The 22,496-nt window shown below is 44.1% G+C and overlaps 1 protein-coding gene across 4 annotated transcripts in view; it reads right to left on the bottom strand.

The window, feature by feature from the left end:
* ZDHHC18 (zDHHC palmitoyltransferase 18) overlaps positions 1-22,483 on the bottom strand; it is a 32,813-nt gene extending 10,330 nt beyond the window's left edge. For 3 of the 4 annotated variants that reach the window (XM_083627662.1, XM_083627661.1, XM_083627663.1), the window contains exons 1-7: positions 21,897-22,365; positions 14,885-15,045; positions 8,235-8,384; positions 5,669-5,806; positions 5,227-5,275; positions 4,216-4,318; positions 1,527-1,636 (exon numbers count right to left, since the gene is read on the bottom strand). In XM_083627662.1, the coding sequence (XP_083483788.1) occupies positions 1,527-1,636; positions 4,216-4,318; positions 5,227-5,275; positions 5,669-5,806; positions 8,235-8,384; positions 14,885-15,045; positions 21,897-22,162 (977 nt within the window). In that variant the 5' untranslated portion in view covers positions 22,163-22,365. Of the gene's footprint in view, positions 1-1,526; positions 1,637-4,215; positions 4,319-5,226; positions 5,276-5,668; positions 5,807-8,234; positions 8,385-14,884; positions 15,046-21,888 lie in introns of all 4 variants that reach the window. The other variant, XM_083627664.1, reaches the window with a different exon arrangement.
* Positions 22,484-22,496: the final 13 nt, after the last annotated feature.

Below are 22,496 nucleotides of genomic sequence, written 5' to 3'. Positions count from 1 at the left end.
ATAGATGTCCAGTTTTTCTCAGGATACCATAGAAACCACTCAACAGAAACAAAAGGTCCTGCCCAAATCATCCTTCCCAAAAACATGGAAAACCTTTTGCTGACAACTTTTCCTCCTGTCTATGTATTCATGAATTCCTTCAAGGAGTCATCTCATAAACACCACATGCTAGTGATATAATTGCCCTTCATTTTGTCCAATTCTGCCCCCTTGTGACTACATGAAGATTGCTAAATTAGGATTATCAGCGAGGCACCAGGTAGATTAAACTTGGATCTGTAAATACAGAAGAACTGTGTGCTAGGCAGACAAGAATGTTACTCAATGGAGATTTCTCACAAAAGCAATTGTCAAATGCTCATAATAGCACTTGCAATTCAGACCACTAAGGATCTGACATCTTTCCAGGGTTGGGTCTGCCATGAGGCTGAGTGGAAAAGCTGCCTGAAGGAGGCAATTTGTGTGTGATATTAAGGGACAGAGAGAGGAGAGAGAGAGGGGATGAACTTGAATTTCCTGCCTCAAGTGCAAAAATATATTGGGTGAGCTCTGCATCATTCAGCATTTAATTTCTTGCTTGCCTTTAGTTTAAGTCTCATCCCCCAAGCCCTCCCCACCGCCATCTCTTTTAATTTCCTCCATCTTTCCAAGTCTATGTTTTGCACAGGAGTATGTGTTTCTGTGTTGTTTCAACAGGCATCTGTGCACATAATGGTAAGCAAAGGTTCTTGGCTTAACAAATCATATCATGCATGCAACTTAATCGGTCCTGCTTCACTCCTCTCCCGGCATGAGCAAGTAAACAAACCATGAAGGGACAGTTTAGTGTTGCATCTGAACCCAGGACCATTGTTTGTTTCATCCTAACAAGCCACCACCAGTAAGCCAACAACAAACCATGGTTTAAGGTTGGTGAGCAATCGCTGTTTGTTAGGACAAAACCAACCACAATGCTGGGTTTAGAGGCAATGCCAAACCATCCCCTTTGTGATGTGTTTGCATACTCTCACCAGGAGAGGAATGAGGTGGAAGCAATTGATTTGCATGCACTTTGTGCTTAGTATTAAGCCAATAACCTCAGCTTTGTGTTATGCGTGAATATGACCAACCTCTCTCAAGCTGTAAGGAGGAAGCAGCTATCATTCTGAGCAGTATAGATAGTTTTTGCAGTTAGCTTCCCACCTTTGGAAGCACATGCCCATTTCTTCCTTACTCACGGTGATGGGCCACCTGTGTGATCCTGACACACTGGTTGTTTCTCCCTTTTGTTCTCCCTACATGCACAGTAGCACAGAGTAGCAGTAGAAGCCAGTCATGGCAGAAAACAGCAACATCCCTCTCAACTTTACAATTCAAAAGTAGAAGCAAAATTAGGCAAGTTAGCAAGTCCCTGTCTTTTGTGTTTCTGTGATATCTTATCCATCAAATCAACATTGACACACACATCAATTCATACTGCTGTTCAGTATCTATCTCCTAACTTGAACATGATTCAGGAGCAGGTATTCTGGAGCAAGCATCCTTACCTGGGATAGAATGGTCCACAGAGCACTGCACAGCAGTTGGTGAAGATACTTTTATGGCTGTAGGGGTTGGCAAATTCAGAGCCTCTTTTATTTGACCATGCTCCTTTGAGCTACAATCCAAGAGAGAGATGGTTAGGGAAAGGAAAGGGAGGCAGGACATAATGAAAATCATGTGTTGGGATGCTCCGTAAAATAATTTTGGAGTCATCTTGGAGTCATTCATATACGCTCTGGAGCAGATAGACTACATGCACAAGTTTTGAAGAATCAGCAAATCACAGAAGTGCCTGCACACTTCAGCAATGAAGGAATTTCTGAAGAAAATAACTGTCCACAGAACACAAAGTGACTGAACTTGCAGCTGCCTTTAGTTAACATGATTAGGTAATTTCTATTATCTATCTGCATTAGGAGCAAGGAAGATGTGGCCCTCCAGATATTGTTGAACTCTCATCAGCCCCAGACAGCATGGTCAAGGAGTCGAGTTGGAGTCCAGCAACATCTGGATGGCCACAAGTTCCGCATCACTCTTCTACAAGAAGGCTGGAAGCAACTGGCACTCCTCAGATGTTGTTGCTACTCCCACCAGCATGATGTGCATCTGGAGGGTCACAGCTTCCCTATCCCTAATTTAAAGACATAAACTAAACCTCCAGCTTGCAGGCTAACTTAATTTCACATGCAAGGCTGTTTTCTTAAAACTAGGTCCACCCACCCATTAGCAGACATCACCAGGGGTTTAATCCTGCACTGGCTGTGCTATCCTATTCCCAGCAGGCAGCAGGACTTAATCCCCGCTCAACATCTGAGTGGGGATTAAAGTCTGTGCAAAAACACCCTTTGAAATAGCTCGTGGGAGCTATTTCAAAGAGGCTTTTGCAAAGGCTTTAAGACAGCCCCTGTGCTCTCATTTGAGCTTCTGGAGGGTCAAATCGGAAAACTGGGGCTGTCTTAAAGCCTTTGGCAAGTCTCCCTCCTGCTTTAAGTTCTTCATCTTGGAGGCTTAGAAAGGGAAGCACGAGGAGACTTGCAAAAAGCTTTGTGAGTCTCCTCCTGCTCCCCTTTTAATCCTCTGAGATTGGGGATTTAAAGGCAGAAGGAAGAAGACTAGCAGAACCCTTTACAAATCTCCTTCTTTTAAGAGTCTGAGATCAGGGGCTTAGAAGAGAAGCACACAAGTTTTGCAAAGCACAAGGGATTTTGACAGATGGGTGGCAACACCAAGTGCTCAGTCATATGACATCCTATGACTGACAGATGGGTGGGGAAATTTGGACCTTGGGAGCCAAAATGGTTGCATTGGTGATTCAAGTGAAAATTTACAAATTTAAAGATATCAAGTTCAAAGCACACACCACTTATTTGTGAATGTTCCATCACAAACAACTGTATATTTTAATGCTACAAATCTTACCACACTAATCCAAAGGATGGGACTTTCAACTGTTTGGTTAGAGGGAAGCAAAGAAGGGGTTTCATGCAAGCACTACTCCCTCTCTTGACAAGTTAGTGGCTGAATCTTAACCTTTTTAAGAGGGCTCAAAATGCACAACACAGCAATTGCTTAGTTGCATCAACTGAAATCATGTGTGTGTGTATCATCTATACTATACATTTTCTGCTGAAAGTCTCCTACAATCCTTTGACTTTTGCACAATTTATAACCATTCAGTGGAGAGACCCATCTGCATTTTTGTATCATCTTAATGTTTTAGTATGAAGTTGGTACATACAGTGGTACCTCGGGTTAAGTACTTAATTCGTTCCGGAGGTCCGTTCTTAACCTGAAACTGTTCTTAACCTGAAGACCAGCTAATGGGGCCTCCTGCTGCTGCTGCGCCACCGGAGTAAGATTTCTGTTCTCATCCTGAAGCAAAGTTCTTAACCCGAGGTAATATTTCTGGGTTAGCAGAGTCTGTAACCTGAAGCATATGTAACCTGAAGCGTATGTAACCCGAGGTACCACTGTACTGACAAGCACATAAATCAAACAATGACCCTTTGCTATCACAGAGAGCCCTGGTGCTGCATTGTTGCATCATTACCTCTCCACCTTCTTAGATATGCTGGAGATCTAAGAGGCCTTACTCTGTATTCTCCCCATTTACATATATGAAATCTATTGAGGTGCAGAGCAGAGAGTTCCACAATAGAGGAGTGCATGACAATGATTTGTTCCCCATATATTGATTAAAGTCTTACATAATATAGAATTTTTTCGTTCTCTTGCAAGCCAATCTGAACACTTTAAATAGAAGAGCAACTAACAAATTCAAATATAAAATAAAAGTCTTTAGAAGCATAAAGGGCTGCTTTGCTCTTATCCCCAGTCATGAATTAGGACTACAACATATCTCATCAAATAGGAAGTTAGTATAATCAATTAAAAAGTTGTCCTGATGAAATCAGATGGATTTCATATGAGAATCTGGCAAAAATAGTGGATAGCAAGCACCACTCTAGAAGAAGCATTCTCCTTTCTCTCCTACACAAGACGGAATGACTTCTAAGGTGGGGCCTGATGCAGCATATGCAGGTATAATTCAGAAACAAAGATTATAGTCTTTGGGGTGATTGGCTAGAAGTAGGGGTGCTACTGTTTGCTTGATTATGGAATTGGTTTAAACCCCTAAAAAGGAGTGATTGAGCTTCTATTTGATGAATGGAGATGGGGGAAAAATATACTCACATCTTCATTGGTTGTCAAGTTGGAGGCAACTAAGTAAGTGTGAAACCCTGAGAGGCCAAAAATAGACCATACTGAGAAAAAACAGACCACCAATTCCAACACAGTGAGTGAAGAGTCAAGGAAGGAACATCAGTATGTGATTGTGGAGAACCCACTCACCCCAAATAGCCCTAGACAAGCATCTTTTCCTTTAGTTTACCACCCCTCAAACCACTTCCAGCATATTTCTGGAAGGTGGCATGAACAAAAAAACTGGTTGATAATTATCGTAAGTAGTTCACTAAAACAAGAAACATACTGTACAAGAGGACCAGGATTCAGTTTCTGATATCTCTAGCTATTTATATGCAATATCAGACACCCAGCTTTTCAGTCCTTTAAAGGATTCAATGATTAGTTAAAGGTACTAGTAATTAGCAGGTTTTTAAAATTTAAAACCCATAAACAAGAAAATAAAACTAACAACAAATGGCGGCAACAAAGTAAAGCAGTACATCATACAGGACAGCCACACAGGCCAGGTTAAAATGAAGATGTAAAAGGTCTCCATTTGACACCAAAAAGAAATGAACATGGCACCAGGCAAGCTGCATCAAGGGAAGTCTGATCACAGGGCTGAATATTATTTCTGCTTTGGGCCACTGAGAATTTGTTTTTCAGATTGGGCACGATTGAAAACACTGGGCTACGTAGTCAATTTTTTACAAAATGAAGCCATTCTTTGTATCAGTCCTAGCTGTTAGGCAGAATTATGTGGACAATTCTGCAAAAAGAAAAAAAGAGATGATTAACAAAGATCAAGCCCCAAAGCAAAAGTTTTCTTTGACCGCTAGAAGAAGATTCCCTGTGTGAGTGATCATGAGAGTTTGGCTGTTTCTTGCTTTACCCACTCAGAAAACACATTGAAGGACATTTTAGATTTTAGAATCTGTTATGCTAAACTGGCTCTTTCTTTGTCCCCAACAAAAAAAGGAGGGGAGGGGGGAAGGAAGACCGATAGTGAAAGGATATCTTGCTGGTGTTGCTTTCAAAACAGTGAGAAAATCACTTCCCTGGGAGCCTGCAAAGCAAAGCAAAAAGAGGAATGAGCTGAATGAAGCCATTTTATATTTCAAGCATGCAAGAGGGCACGTGATACTGACAGCATACAGAACCCTTCTGGAAGCTCAGGTTCTCAGGAAGACTGAAGCAGTGAGGCAAGTTTTGGGCTATCCTGAATAGGTTTGCCTAAATTTAGCACGATAATGCACGTATGTAAAATGTTGTGTTCTACCAGCTTTTAAATAACACTTTACAGTTGGCTTGGTGTTGTAAATTCTCCCTCCATCCAAAGAGATTGGTGGCATGGTGCATTGAAAAGCATCCTGGCTTGGAAATGTGCTCACCCAGACACCTACAGAGACAGCTGAAGAGCTTCTGGTTCAGAAAGTACTTTATTAAAAGCTATACTTACGCAGGGCAAGATGGGTAATGACACAAGCGAAGATGAAGGCTGTCAGGAAGGAGAGGGAGAGGATGAAGGCATAGAAGTATCGATAATTTCGCTTCCCTACGCAGTTGCCCACCCAGGGACAGTGGTGATCAAACCGTTCTGTGGAGGGAAGGCAACAAGATGATAATATTAGGGTGGTTTACATACCACACACCCAAGGAAAACAAAAGCAAAAGAAGCATAGCAGCACCATGAATTTGTCTAATTCCCTTTTAAGTTGGTGGCCATCGCTACATCCTATGGTAGTTAATTCCATTAATTCCACTTTATATTGTGTACTATATTCTTTTTTGTCTGTCCTGAATCTTCCAACATTCAGCTTTATTGGATGTCCCACTGGGTCTAGTATTTTGAGGGAGGGAGAAGATGGGAACTCACTCCTGTACTCATTCTCTACGCTATGCATAATTTTAAACATTTCTATCTTGTGCTCCCAAAGTTGACATTTTTTCTAACCTAAAAAGTTGTAAGCATTCCTCTCTGGGCAGTTGCTCCAGTTCCTTGATTATTTTGGTTGCCTCTTTCTGCTTCCTTTTTTAACTCTAGAACATCCTTTTTTAGGTGTGGCATTCAGAACTGTACAAAGCATTCCAAGTGGAGTCACACAATAGATTTGTATAGTAGCATTATTATATTGGCAGCTTTATTTTCAGCATTTCAAGTATATTTTCAAGAAAATGCACTGCAAAAAAATAATAATACTGGAGGCCACTCTTAGGACCATGTCCTCTTCTAACATATACACAGTGAGAATAATAACTTGATTTTTAAAAAAAGAAAAAAGGAGAGGGCTGTGGCCATTTTAAGTCACTTTGTCTGAAATCAATGGATGCTTCTGATTGTATCACACATAACCTTGTTGAGGGCTGACCTTTCGGGGGACATTCAGGTGTTGGCTTGGTTGTGGAAAAGCCAACTCCAAGTCTTCCTTTAGCCATTGAGCCCACTGCGTGGATCTATCCTGTTATAAATTATATTCCTTGTCCTGCAGCACTACCACATCTATATGCATTTAAAGACTCCCAAAGCAATGATTTGTGGCCTTACTTGTACAAAAACAAGTACACTAGTCATGTTGTAATATCTGGTCCCTGATCCTATATTCCTCACCCTCCTCTCTCTTACACACACAAAGAATACTGTTTATTTTGTATTTTTATGCTGCAAACTGCCTTGAGATCTTTGGATGAATATAAAACATATGTCTTACTGAAAAGCCTTTGAATGGCTGCTGGCCATAGCCTGCCCAGAACATGGTTGTTCTGTGCTGCCCAGCAACTCAACCTAACATTACACTTCCTTCGAGTTGGTTCTTGTAATTGCTCTCTATAACCTACATGACTAGACATGTACTTGGCTGAGGAAGGAAATCTGTTTTCAGACTGAATTCTTGAAGGTATACTCATCAGACTACCTTAGCATATATAGAAAGAGAACGGGAGAAAGAAACTGCGCAATTCAAGCATCCAGCAATCCATTTCATGACTGATTGTCTCCCAGAGACCTCCCCCTCCCCTGAAGCACTATACATCCTGGCAAGAGTTAACAATGTGGGCGTATCCACAGCTTTTGTTCATGTCTTGATATGCCCTTTAATGTTTATTACAATCCACTGCTAAAGGAAAAATTCACCATTACAAACAGCCCAGGAATGGAAGGCATTTAGGGCTGAATTTTCTTTAAAGCAGAAATATTTTTGCAACTTGCCTGTCCCTTGAATTTTCAGCAAGGTTACATTGCGCTCAATATTGTTGTGTCACCTCTCCATAACTACTTCAAGAGATCCTAGCATGTCTAAGAACTTGGCAATCTTTCCCAGGAATATACATCTCCCCTTCTCCAAGAGGATGCTCCCCAAATCAGTGCAATGTGTCAGTTTAAATCCTATATCAAGGAAACCAATGTTTTGCTTTCAAAATGCATGTATTTTTGTGTATGTGTGTGTTCAGTGAGGGGAGTACTGTCTAGTCACTGCAATTTACATAAAAAAGAACATCATACACCTTAGAAATTCTACAAGTATTGTGTTTCATGTATTCTTCCTCCAAGACACTAGAGAAATGGCTTAGTTAATCTGTTGCATGTACACAAGAGAGAATCCTGGAGCAATTTAGAACAAGAGATTATTGTTCTTCCAAGGCTGAGGCTTTCACGTTTGAAGTCTGGCATTGGGGGGATGGTTACTGAAGCAGCAAAAACAGGAAAATGGAGATGGGAGTACAACAAAAATTGGGGTGGGGAGGCGCAACAGTCAATGAAGCCTATCCGATCTGTTAAGCACAATGAAGCCCATCAACCAGCCAATGGAAGTCCTGACCAGCCCTCTCTTCACTCTGCAAATAGACAATACTTCTCTTCGTATGCCTACCCAGACTCAAATATCATCATTTGGGGCATAGCTGAGATTGATTATGGAAGAGGAGACACACTGCCTCAAATTCACACATTTCTGGCCTTCAGTGAAGCAGGAAGATTAGGTAAGAACTGCAACCCTGACAGCCTGTAAGGCAACTCTTTCTGAACTTACCTACACAGTTGTCACAGACACTGCAGTGGGAGGTCCTGGGAGGACGGAACATTTTGCAAGTATAGCAGTATTTCAACTTCACCATGTATTTATTTATAACAACTTCCATGGTGCGGGCAGGTGGGCGGTAGGTTGAAGTGCCCAGGCTGTCTGCAAAGGCAAAAACATCCACATATTACACTCATCCGAGAAGGGAACACAGGGATGGAGTGAATGTGACCATCTTCTCATCGAGTCCCCTGTCCAAAAGCAGAACTCGCAACTCACACACATGCCATCTGAACAATAAAACGCCACAGGTATGAAACAGAATCCATTTTTGCAGTGCATCTTTTAGAGGCTAATTTTTAAATATGCATTGTTCCTCATGTCTATACAATATTATAACTCATACAAAAAGTGTAGGATTCTGAACAAACAACCCATGTTCAGAACATACACCCTATTTTAAAATGAAAGTTTACTTGAATTAGATTTTTAAGAAAAGCCAGAGTGGAAAATAGATGTGTGAATTACTGACCTCAAGACAGAAAGAATCAGACCTTTCTGATTCTCACATGTCTTTCTCTTTAGAAAGATAAACTGGCAGCCTGATCTTGTACAGGATTTCTCTTTGGATTCCTATATCCAGTCCTTATGCTCTATGGTGCTACAAGCCTGGCTCCAACATTCAACAGAACAGGCCCCTGGCTACAGGTAAGAGGCTTTAGAATTGTGGAGATTTTTTTGCAGCTCTGTAGCAAGCAGGTGCTATATTATGGTCTACCACCAACCAAATTTTTGTGGGCCACCTAGTGTCTGCTGGTTGCTTGGATCCTTGCAAAGAATACTGGAATAGGTGGGCCAGCTATGGTCTGATCCAGCAAGAGCACATCTTATGTTCTTAAGCAGGCTTCCACATCTTTGCTTGCTACACTAATGAGGGCAGCTAGACAGTCCCTACCCCAATGAGCATGATCAGCATCTATCCTAACTTCCAGGCTTTGAAACTACAGAGGTAGGCAGGGATTGTCCCAGCAACTCTACGACAATCCCTGGCTCCCTCTCCAATACCAAGGTTGGCAACAAGACTGGATTCTTTGGCAATTATGTACCTAAGGTGCCTAAAGCACTTCAGTCATACAGAGCCAAGGGGGCAAGATCCTGCCTGCTTCCTTGCTTCAGAGCTGGAAAGGGAGGTAGGAGGTTTCCTTGACTGCTACTCGGCAGATGAGCCCCTCTGCCAAACAGCAGCCAAAGGCAACACACTCTCTGCCAGAAAAGGAAGGGGGGTGGCTAATGCTTGATTAAGGTGCATTCCACACATGAAAAAAAGGAAGGGGGTTTCATTAGTCAAGCTGGAGGGCACATGCAGGAATACAGTTTTTGTTTCTTGACTACAAGGCCAGCAAAATATTGTGGACCACTGGCAAGTCTGAATAGTAAGGATCACTTACAACAGATTAGTTGTGCCTTAAACTGTTAAGAAATTCTAAGTAGGTACTCTTGCTTTGTAAATTTTCCACACAGTGATGGCTTAAGATGACTCCAGCAAAAAGATGACAATTCAAGCATTTAAGACCTCCAAAGGACCTGATACAATCTGTGGGCATATCTTTGACATTCCTGCTTTAAGTGCTTTCTTTATAGAATTGCTGCTAGTCAAATCTATAATCTGATCCACTGTGAAACATAAAATATGCCAACTTTCTACCTTATCTCCCTCATATCCAAGCACTTCCAGCTAGCATCACACTATCAGGCTGAAGCTAAGTAAATGGGAGAAGCTACTGAACACAGCCTCCAGACATTTTTTCTGTAGTGCTATTGCACAATAATTCTTAGCATGGCAGAAGAGTTCATTTTATTTAGCTGGATTCTCAGTGGCATGCAGCTTCAGTAGTTAAATCTGTATTCAGAAAATACAGTTAACATAGAACATAAAATCACAACCAGAAGCAAATTCAGGCTACTTGGCTATAAACAACTGTACATTTAAAAATCATTTCATCAGCACACCTCCCCTGCAGATCTAAGGAATTGGGAAATAACATATGGAAGAAGTCATTTCCACAGCAACACATGCTTCAGACCACTTACAGCAGTAAAGGTGAATGCCATGCTTTGAACTGAACTCAGAAGCAAATAGGAAAGCATTGCAGTTGGGACAGAATAGGAGTAATATGCATTTACATGTGAGTTAGACTCCAACCAGTATCACAACTCTAAAATGCATCTGGACAATTGACTTTTGTCCCATGTATTTGGTTCCTTACCCTTACAACTCTATTTCCTTCTCCACAACAGCTCCTCATTGTCATTTAAGTTGCAGTTCCATATTGCTGGATAAATTGATTTGCAAATAACTGAATTACACTCAAAATGTAGTTCTTTAGATTTTAGTGGACAAAATGAACAGGGATGACGTTATAATACGCTTCTTTACCAGCTTTCATATAATAAAATCACAAAACGGTTTAAAATATACATTAAACCAATAAATAAAACCAGTTCTAAACAAGCCAATCAATGTCCATCAGACCTGTCAACAAACCTCCAAAAATGTATCTGAAGAATCAGTAAAGCCACGAGAACAGGTATTTGGCTCCTCAATCACAAAGCTTGGGCACAGGGAAAGACTGGTTTAAACTCACACTTCCAATTCCTAATAAATTGGGATCATATGGCTTTCGAGTAAGCCATCCTTCCCCTCCTTTTACCAATCCAATGAATTTTAAGATGCAGCATTAAATGCACTTCTGGTGGGAGACTAGATGCTGAATAAAATAGTGACCTTACAATGTTTATATAAGTTATTACTCCATGAAAATTTACTCTAGTGTGCCTGCCCACAAAAATCAGTCAGTTCTGGTGTAACCTCTCCTCTCCAACAACTTTGTAAGCTTCCCTACCTAGTCACCTACAAGTGAACAGCCAGAAACAAATTATGACAAACAGCTAGAAGCTGTTTTCCCTCTGTGCTCTGAATTAGAGAGAGAAAGATTGTTTAACTCACACAAGCTGCCCCTCAAACTGCTTCAGAGGAATGGAATGGCAAAAGGGCTGGGCAATATATCGTCCAAAACCAGTTTGAAGTTCACATTGTGATAACTGTTTCATAATATTTGAGCTGGCAATATATTGTGAATCACAATGTGTATAAGGGCTAGGCGATATCTGGTTTTCAACATCGTGACAACTCACCAGTTAAACATTGCGATAACTCACTAGCTAAACATTGCAATAACTCAGCAGCTAAACACTGCAATGTTATCACAAGCTAAACCTCACTATATCACCAGCTAAACATTGCAAACTACCACAATGTCTGAAATAAGGATGGAACTATACAGAGGCAAACAGGACAATATCCTGGCAACTGCTACTAAGGGGTCTAAAATGGATAAATGACAGTATTATCAATCATCACACACTCGGTTTCATCAGTAGGCCAAAATGCATCCCAACAGGACTTTTGGTTTTGGGCTTGGCTACCAAATGGTGGTATTCAGGACAATCCAAAGTACGGCAATGAGTAATTAGTGAATTCAAATAATCTGGGACTGCCAGCAGGCAGGAGGAAGAGGCTAGGAGGCAGAAGCAGCAGTGGCAGAAACAGCTTGCCATGACCTCAGTACGTGTCGGCAGTAGTAGCGACAACCTGCAAGGCCTTGCGGCGGCAGAATGAACAGTGGCAACTTGCAAGGCCTCACGGTGGCAACAGGAGCTGGGGGCAGTAGCGGTGGTGGCACAAGCAGTGGTGACCTGCGAGGCCTTGTAGCAGTGCTAAGAGTGACGGCAGTAGCGGCAGCACCCTGCGAAGACTCACAACAGCGATGGGAGGCAGTGGCAGTAGCAGTGGCAGCCTGCAAGGACTCAACAGCAGTGACGGGAGGTGGCAGCTGTAGCGGCGGTGGCATGCAAAGCCTCAAGGCAGTGACAAAAGGTAGCTGCAATAATGACACCCTGCAAGGCCTCACGGCAGCAACGGAATATGGCTGCAGTAAAGGCGGTGGCCTGCAAGAGAGTGATGGCAGCAACCTGTGAGGCCTTGCAGTGGCGATGGGAAGTGGCAGCAGTAACAGCATTAGCCTGTGAGGCCTCGCAGTGGTGACAGGATTTGGCAGCAGAAGCGGTGGTGGTCTGCGAGTTCTCGCAGCAGAAACCTGCTGGGACTTGCAGCAGTCACAGGAGGTGACGGCAGTAGTGGCATCCTGCGAGGCCTTGCGTCAGTGACAGGAGATGGCAGCAATAGTAGTGGCAGCCTGCGAGGCCTCGCCGTGGTGGCAAGAAGTGGCAGTGGCCAGCAAGTCCTCCTGGCGGTAGTGGGAGTTGGTGGCAGAAGTTGTGGCAGCCTGCCTCAGCGAAGCCTTGCAGGCCACCTGTGCTTCTGCTACTATCTCCTGCCACCACTGGAAGACCTTGCAAGTCGCTGCTACTGCCACCGGCATGACAAGGCCTTGCAGGCTGTCACCGCTTCTGCCACTGCTGCAAGGCCTTGCAGACCACCACTACTGCTGCCACCACAAGGCCTAACTGGCTGCCACTGCTGCTGCTGCTGCCGCCCACTGCCGTGCCGAGGCTTCACGGGCTGCTGATTATTGTGCCACTGCTGCCAGGCTCTTGCTGCCTCTGTGCCCTCTCTGTTAATAGTTCTGCTGCCATCAGACTGCTGCCTAGCAGCCTGCTTGCAGTCTCAGATTATCTGTATTCACTATAACTCATCACCGTACTTTGGATTGTCCGGAATACCACCATTTTGTAGCCAAGCCCAAAACCAAATGTCTCATTTGGATGCATTTTGGCTTGCCTGCTGCTAAAAGTGACCATGAGGTGATTGATAATATCATCATTTATCAGTTTTAGACCTTTAAGTAGTAGCAGTTGCCAGGACATTGTCCTGTTCGCCTCTGTGTAGGTCCTTATTTCAGATATCATGATATATCGATGTATCATGATATTTAGCTGGTTATAAATTGCAATCTTGAAAATCAGTTATTGCCTAGCCCTAAACAGCAACAATAAATATCTGGCTCAGATGAGGAATTGGCAGAAATGATCTGACAGCTTATCACCACCAAGGCTAAAACACAGGATAAGCTCCAAGTTCAACACTCACTATGCCTGCATCAGAATTTGTTCCAAGCCACAGTGCAGAAATGAGAAGGCTGGTACAATATTTAAGCCAATAGCAAAGGTTGCAAGGTTTTTAGCTGGGGCAATCAGAATAAGATCCACTATTTGACTATTTATTCAAAATGCTAAAATGTATTTCATATAATTGACTTTTTATTTCTATTTTTTGTATACCATATTGTTGTTTTATTGTTATGGCCGATGGCTGATGCAAATAAAGATTCATCCATTCATATTTAAGCCAATAAATTCTCATCTCTTTTCCTGGTCACTTCATATCTATCTTTTTGACAATTTTGGCGATTTAAATATAATTTGTTGTAGGGACTGGTGTGTATCACTATGCTAGTCTGCCCAGTTTGATATGAAGATGAGTTTACTGAATTAGTTAATGGTGGATTTCATCTACTATTTTTGTACTAATGACATGTTTTTATTTTGTTTGCTGTTGTTATGGAATGTTTGCAGTTGCCTTGAATGTCACTGGCAAAAAAGGAAGCATAGAGATCTTTTGGGAAATCTTGTTTGCTTTAAAAATTAATGAAAAAGTATTCATTTTGCTCTTGGTAACTCTGGACTGACTGCTCAGTGAGCCACTATCACAACACATAAAGGATTTCATTTTTTATTAGTAGAAGTCACAACAAAAACAACCCAAGTTTTGCAGTAGGGTAGAGCAGATGTCCAACCGGTCGACCGCGATCGACAGGTAGATCCCCGGGAGATGGGTCCGCCCCCCGCCCCCCTCTCTCTGTCGCTCCTTCACGTCTAGTGGGCGGTCGTTTGGCGTCTGCTGCTGGTGATTGGGGATACAACAGTTTCATTTAGTGCTAGACGCATTAATTAGCAGCCTATTAGGGATTTTTGGCTTAAAAAAGCTCAGAAACTCTTCTCTCTCCCCTCCAAGAAAAGCTCAACAACTGTGGGGAATCATCACCAAGAAAAGCTGAACAACTCTGGGCAATCCTCCCCTTCCACCCACCCACCCACCCCACGCACGCTCCTCCTCCCTCCAATGACAATGGGTAGATCACTGCCAGTTTTGTTTGTTTTTTATACTGGGACTAGGTTGCAGACTCTTAGGAGTTGGACATGCCTGGGGCAGAGGAAACAGAACTATGTTATCTGGTTGAGTCATCTGGGAAATTGGTCATGTGACCTATGAAGGGTTAGATCCAACAGGAAGCTAGAGACACCTGCAATTCCCTTATTTGAAACATACACAATCACCATTTTAGGATCCAGCTTCCTACTACAATGAATTCACACTCCTAGGTCCCCAGGCTTCATCTCTCTCAGAGATTTTGGAAAGGCAATGTCACATAGGATGGGCCTGCTGCTCACTGTCACCACGGGTTTTCCCTAGAAAGGGTTTAAGCCATTAGGTCCCTCCAGTGAAGATCTGGCAACTGCTTTGTCTCCCTTCATGATAGCCTCAGGAAAATGCTCAAACAAGGATGTTGCATACCATGAGATCACAAGCAGAGCTTTAACATTTTTCCAAGGATGTAGAAGAATGACAACTAGAACCTCACCTATCCATTTCTCCAGGTCTGCAGCTTCACTGGGGGTGGCTCTGGGCAGGATACCAGGATCTCTGAAACTGGTCTGCAGCAAACAGCTGATGACAAAGAGGAACAGGATGCCAGCAATGATGGGAATGGCCAAGGTCAGGTTACGAGCCAAGAAGGGACAGCTGAAAAAAAGAACAACACATTTTTAAAGTAGGGCCTCCATTCACCACACAAACACTAAACTCGCGGACAGTTTCTTTTAGTTGGCCACTGGAGCCAACAGATCATAACTTCTTCAGATTCTACCTTGCAAAATTCTGTAGATCTTTTAGAAGAATATAAGGACCGCCTTGCAAATAAGCTCACAAAAGTTACATGTCTGCAAAAATTACTAGTCGGCTAAGAAGCAAATTGCCTGTGCATCCATGCTCGTTGTGGAGTTGGGACAGAGTGGATTAGGGACAGATTGATCTACTGCCCTTTCCCTTTATGGAGTTTCATATGCCTGCCTACATAAAACTCCTGGTCACCTATGCCTGCCAGGCAAATTGCTAAATGCAAGGCTGGATTAAGGGGCAGAGTGGACAGCAATAGCTATCTTATGAGGTAAGAATCATTTATATCAGTCATAGCTTATTCCTGGAGTAAATCCTTCCCTACTACACAGTCCTTTTAAAATGTGTTGTTGTTTTTTGCTGGGGGGAGTTATTGGGTATAGGGCGGTATATAAATTCAATTTTTAAAAAATCTAGTTTTTCCTTAAATCCTGAAGAAAGCAAATCTACAAACTAGAGTTACTTTATTTTCCCCTCCTTTTTTCAACACATCTCCACTAAGTTCTTTCAAGTGTAAGCTTGATACAGTTTCTAAAGACTGTTTAGTCGCAGAGCTGATGCCCTCTTATCTTATTAACCTGCTGTGTATATATCCACTTTTATCATTGTTTTTTATATAATGGATACAGCTCCATTTTTAATGAACAAATAGTTGAATATCTTTTTAGATTTCTATCACAGAGATATTGTGAGGGAGGCCACAATAATTATGTTTCATTGAAGCAGAACAGGGACTATGAGGTAAGTTACTCATCGACGGCTACCCAGGGCCAGTGTGACTGCATGAGACTTGACAATGCCAATATTTGTCTGGATCACACTGGTTCACAATTATTTGGTGTTGGAAAACACAGTGAATCCACTGGTTTGAACAAGCTTCACTGCCTCCAGCAATTTTGGATCACCTTGCTGAAGCACAGCTGTTTCCCCCTTGCTCTTTAACTCAAGGTTGACATGTCACCAGACCATGTGCCTCCAGCATCTGCTCTGAGCTATACAGTTGTACCTTAGTTTCCGAACAGCTTAGTTCTCGAACATTTTGGCTCCCGAATGCCGCAAATCCAGAAGTGACTGTTCTGGTTTGTGAACTATTTTTGGAAGCCAAACGTCCAAGAGGGCTTCCATGTCTTCCTATTGGCTGCAGGAGCTTCCTGCAGCCAATCAGAAGCCGTGCTTTTGTTTCCAAACGTTTTGAAAGTCGAATGGACTTCCAGAACAGATTCTGTTCGACTTCCAAGGTACGACTGTACTCTGGTCCACGAAAGTGGGTGGCCAGATTACCGGAACTGTTGCGTCTGATGTTAACGAAGCCAGATCCAAACAAGACTTTTTATAAAAGAACAGTAACTCCATCTGAATCCAGAGGTGGCAATGGCATTTAAATCCTTATTTAGGGTTTCAATATATGAGACCACAAGTATAGTCCAAGGCCATGTCACCATATCTGGGAGAGGGGGAAATTAATGAGGGAGAACCTGATCACGCTGGGCCTGGAGTTGTCAAGGGTAACCATGGCATTCTTTTTAAAAAGGAGAAGCAGGGTGGGTGGGAGCTTGATTTGAGAAGTGGGAGTGAGCTGTGTGTCATGAGGTAAATTAATACTATTTCTGTTCTGTTCTTTTCAGTAAAGAACAGATTTTCAAGGGCTGGGGTTGTTTGGCAGAAAGACAGCCACAAAGGCTGCAGAAGGTGCAGTGAATGAGCTGATACTAAGACTATGGCAGAAGCACAGTTTATGACAGAGGCTTGTCAACTAACCAGGGAAAAATGTCCTTGTCTGATCCTGTGTCTTTAAACGGCAGTTTGGTCTGTGAAAATCAACAGGTGAAATTTCACACAGCTTGGTGATCAATATTACCACTTCTTGGCATCTGCCATTCGAAGCACGGCTGCAGAGACCAGCTAAAAGCCCCACAACCCTGCTCAGTGGGGGGAAATTCAGCACAAGCTCTGCTTCCTCTGAAATGTTTATCACGAGCAGGATGCAACATATAACATATGTTTACTAATCCCTACTGATTTTAGTGGATCCCAAGCAGCTACTTAAGCTTATCTATGTAAACAGGGCTGTTTCAAAGGCTAACTAGGATTGATTGATTGATTGATTTTATATATCGCCCTTCATCAAAAGATCTCAGGGCAGTTCACAGAATAAAATACAAGATAAAACACAAGTAAAAAATTGAACCAAAACAACAAAACAATACCCCCCCTTTTCCACAGATACATTTAACAGGCTGTAGTATATTAATCAGCCGGGTTGAAGAGGAACGTTTTTCCCTAGTATCTAAAATGTATATACTGAAGGCGTCAAACAAACCCCCCTGGGGAGAGTGTTCCACAAACAGGGAGCCACTACAGAAAAGGCCCATTCTCATGTTGCCACCCTCTGGACCTCAAACGGAGGAGGGACACAAAGAAGGGCTTCAGATGATGAACACAGAGTCCAGGACAGTTTATATAGGGAGAGGCGGTCCAGAAATGGATCATCTCAACAATAATGTATTTATATTTGCATGGATTCTGGAGTAACAGCCTTTGAACCCAGCACACTGGCTGAGGAAGAAGCACGCTTCCCCCTTCATTCCCACCCCTACTACAGATAACCAAAAGCAGAAGCCAATGGAAAACAGCACAAAACCCCCCTGCCAGCCAGCATCTTGCAATCTGCCTTGCAGCCAAGGCAAAAGAAGCATGGATTTCGCTGAACAGTGGGCAGAAAGGGGAAGTGTACACAAGCGAAAGAATGGCAAAGGTCCCTTCTAGCTCCAGCCCTCCAATCTGCAAATCTACATGGCTATGAGTAGAGGAGAGAGCCCCTAGTTATTCCAAGGCGCTATTTCACTTTTCAAAATCACATCAACTTTTGATCTAGCAGGGGAGGGGGAGAGAAAATTCCAGAGAGGAAGCTTGTCAACTTAAGGAACAGCATTAATATGTCTTCTGAAGCAAAGTCAGCTTCTGAGAATATAAAGTCAAAGCTGAAGGTGGTTAAGGTTTTCTGTGACTGCAAACAACTGGATGTAGATTTACAGGCAGCTAGGGTACTGGGGCTGGTCTCTGTTTATGTTTAGGCAGTTGACATGTGTGGTGTGGTACAGGATGGCATGGGGCTAGTGCTACTGCATACAATGAGGCAATACCACAATCACACCAGTACCAAGATCCATCCACAGCGCAGGTCACATGGGCTGGATAAACATATTAAACTGGCCCACAGTTTTGCAGTAGCGAAGACAAAGCTTACAACTCCACTCTCCTAATGGCTGGAACGGAATAACAGGGCCTAGCTGCTAAAACTCCCAAGATTAAATTTCTACCAAAGGTAAGGAGAGCTGGACACGCAAGCAGAGGCTTTAGACAAAACCAGCACTCTGGGGAATGCACCGTTTACATAAGGAAAACACAGAACACCCCCGCCCACTGCAGAAGGACTTTACTATTATAAGCACTGATAATCACACGGACTCCCAACACATACAAAACAGCTGCCCAAATACTTCCTGATACCTAGTCATGAGAGGATTACAGGAATCTGATGCATCTCCCAAGTTCAGTTGTGAAGCCACACCAGATCAACACTAGTATCATCTGCTGCAGCTGTCCTTTGATTTCCCTTTTGTGAAACCAAGGGCAGAGGGACATGTCATAAGCCCTTCACATACATCCCTGAATCCTCCACTACTTTTCCTTCCCCACAGTGGTGCTAATCCCAGTGGTCCGAGAGGGTGTAAGTAACAAAAGATGCCGCCCCTTAAAGGGTTTTTTAACAGGGGAGCCAAATACCATTCTTGGCAAAACACCAGATACCACAACGTGAAGCTGGTACACAGTATGTCCCCCCCCCCCATTCCTGGCTAAAAGCCTCTAGTCAGTGTAAAGAGTCTAACAGAGATGTCTTAATTGCACGTTAGAAGGAGATTAAGAGTTGTTTCTCATGATATGGCAGGCATGTATTTAAGCACTCACCTGTTAGTCATAGACAGCAAGGAACCGGATGCCAGCTCTCAAGCTGCCTACACACTTTGGTGGACATTTACAAGGTTGATATAGAAGCTGCTGGAGAATGCTTATGCATGGCAGCTGAATAGGCTGAATGGTCCCCACACTGCTGCCAAACAACTCTAGCAGAATGGGAGACAGGCCCTGCAGACCTGATACAAGCTAGCACACCCCAAATGGAGCAATGGAGACAGTTTCAAGCGGTCTCCGTGTGGCAGCAGTATCTTGGAAAACTGCCTCAATTCTACGCATTAGCAGGTAACGGTAAAGGACCCCTGGAGAGTTAAGTCCAGTCAAAGGCTGCGGCGCCCATCTTACTTTTCAGGCCGAGGGAGCCGGCATTTGTCCACGGGCAGCCTTCCGGGTCGTGGCCAGCAAGACTAAACCACTACTGGTGCACGGAGGACCATGATGAGTGCCAGAGCACATGGAAATGCCATTTACCTTTCCATCGCAGAAGTACCTAATTATCTACTTGAACTGGTATGGCATAAGTTGGTACAGAGCAATGGGAGCTCACTCCATCGCACAGATTCAAACTGCTGACCTTTCTATCATACTCATTAGCACAACACTGAACACACACATACACACCTGACTCACTTCCACCTGCCTTTGCAAGAGAGCTAGCATGCCTTCAGAAGATCTTGTTTCCTCTCACACAAACACAGCCCACAAGTGGCTTAGAATATGAACACAAGTCAGACAGGGCTCAGTCAAACGTTCACTTGCATGAACATCCAACTTCATGTATGTAGCTCCTAGTGGCTCTTTGCATTCTCCCTGCCCTAGACAATTATGCTTCTTACTCTGCAAGAAGACCACAATGAATCGTACCCTTTCTAATGATGTCTTGCATTTCCACCTAAGCTCTCGAGCAAATTTAAGAAGTGGCAGTCTCTCCTATGGTGTCATCTGAAGTTAACTTCTTGAATGTTTGTGCTATTCACTGAAAAACAACTTCTTAAATCATCCCAACCTCAGATCTTACTTTCAATGAGTCAAGACAGCTTTCTTCACTTATGTTAGCCTAAAATAACCAATGGTGAAAAGATTCACTCAGGTCCATTCATAGGGCACTTGGAAGACAAAGTGGGGAAAGAGAAGCACCGCCCCTTATTTTCCTATTAGAACAAATGTGCATGCACACATACAGGCTGAGTGAGATGAGAAGCCCAAAGTCTTGCACATTTATTTATTTTAATGATGTACATCTTGCCTTTCATCTTTGGTTATGATCCGTCGTAAAATGCCTTGGAGGATCCTAACAATTCAATACAAAACTGCTAACACCTTGGTGGCATGGGAGAGAGGGGGCTGAGAAAGATGGTGGAGGAAGGGGATGTCAATACCTCTCCCCAGTTTTCTGGTATTCCTAACACTGTGACTGTTCTTATTATGCTTTTTCTTACAATTAAAGCATGCAATGCAGGTTGCCTTCACTAGGCAGTATTTTGATGTGCCTCTTGTGTGGGCTGTGGGCACCAAGCAAAGTTTCTGCATTTTCAGAAGAGAGCTATGCCAGCAGTAAGAATGTAAGAAGAGGCCAAGTGTTACTGGCTCAGCCTCTCTCCACAACACATTATTTTAAGGGCTTTTTATGGGCTACTGCTGCCAATGGGAATCCCACCAGTGGGAGAGAAAGTGAACTCTGCCAGATGTTTCCAGGATGATCTTGTATCAATTGCTTTCTCACACCTAACATATCTCACAATGTTGATGCAAGAATAAATTGGCGGGGTGGGGGGAAGCTACCCTAAGCCCTAAGAAATGTAATAAAGGGGGGGGGGATTTAGCGCTTATCCAAAAGCAGGAACTTTATTACAGCAGTGGCACTGGAATCACAAAATTCCCTCCCCTGTTGGGGTCAGAAGTAAGCACACCCTCCCTTTCAAAAGGAGTGTAAAAACCATGCCTATTTCACTGTGCCTTTCAGTACAGTGGTACCTTGGGTTACCACGGAGGTCCGTTGTTAACCTGAAACTGTTCTTAACCTGAAGCACCACTTTAGCTAATGGGGCCTCCTGCTGCTGCCACACCACCAGAGCACAATTTCTGTTCTCATCCTGAAACAAAGATCTTAACCTGAGGTACTATTTCTGGGTTAGCAGAGTCTGTAACCTGAAGCATATGTAACCCGAGGTACCACTGTATTATCTTGTCTTATCAAGTAAAGCTTTGGCACGGTGCCTTCACACAAAACACAGTACTGCAGCACCTAACAAATATACTGGGGCATACTGGTTTACTGCTCAGAAAACGCCATCAAAAAGTGGCTCCTAAATCTTACCTACATCTACACAGTTATATATGTTAAGCTTCTATGGACTAGATACTAGCCTGGCGAAGTGGGGCTCTAGTCCGCAATCCTATGCACCCCTAAAGTGGGAGGAAACACAGCGGGACTTTCTAGAGGAAAAGGTTTGATTCCACGCCGCACCTGGCCAGCCTTTCAGTCGCCACAAGGCGCAAACAGGTTACACCCTCTAGCAATTAGCTTAACCTTAAGCTCGGTTGCTGCCGACGGCAATAACGAAAAAGGTTGACTATGTGGAAACACTCTGCGACCACTTTTGGGGGCTGGGGTTGGAAAGCGAGGTCATGGTTTTGCAAGGAAGTAAATAAATGTCAAAAAGCAGGAGGGGCGTTGGGTGTCTCCCCCCCCCCAGCCTGGGCTCCTTCACTCACGGACTCACTCGAAGGCGAAGAAGAGGCCGCTGGTGACCACGATGAGGCCGAGCGTGAGGAGAAAGACGCCGCTGTGCCGGGCTAGCATGAGGCGGCCTCCGCAGTAGAAGCGGTTGCGCCCGGGGAAGACCTCCCACTTGCGGCGGCGCCCGTGCGCCGGGGTGGTGGTGGCGGCGGCGGCTGCCACGGAAGAGGCTGCCGGCGCCGGAGGCTCCGAGGAAGGAGGAGCGGCCGGGGTGCCCGGCGGGATCTGCCGGTACTCGCATTCCTTCATGGTGACTGCGCCGGCCGGCCTCCCCCGTCCCAGACCCCACCGAGCGGTGGCGGCGGCAGAGGTGGCCTCTGGCGCAGCCAGGACCGCCCGGCAGGCAGGCAGGGAGAGACCCGCTCGGCAGCTCCGTCGCCCCGCCCTCAACGGCGGAGGGAGAATGAGCCGGCCGGCGGGCGGGCACCGGCACAGCCCCCCTGCCCGCTGAGGCCTCCCGCCGCAGCGCCCCCCTCGCGCTCGCCGGCCTGGAGTCCGCGCTGCAGCCGCCGGCCTTGCCTGAGCAGCTCCCGCCGCCTTCCCTCAGGAGGGGGGAAGAAGCGCGCACCACGGCCCCTCCGCC

The sequence above is a fragment of the Podarcis filfolensis genome (assembly GCF_964270895.1).
Source record: "Podarcis filfolensis genome assembly, chromosome: 8".
Classification (NCBI taxonomy): Eukaryota; Metazoa; Chordata; class Lepidosauria; order Squamata; family Lacertidae; genus Podarcis; species Podarcis filfolensis.
This window is presented reverse-complemented; position numbering and strand designations above follow the sequence as displayed.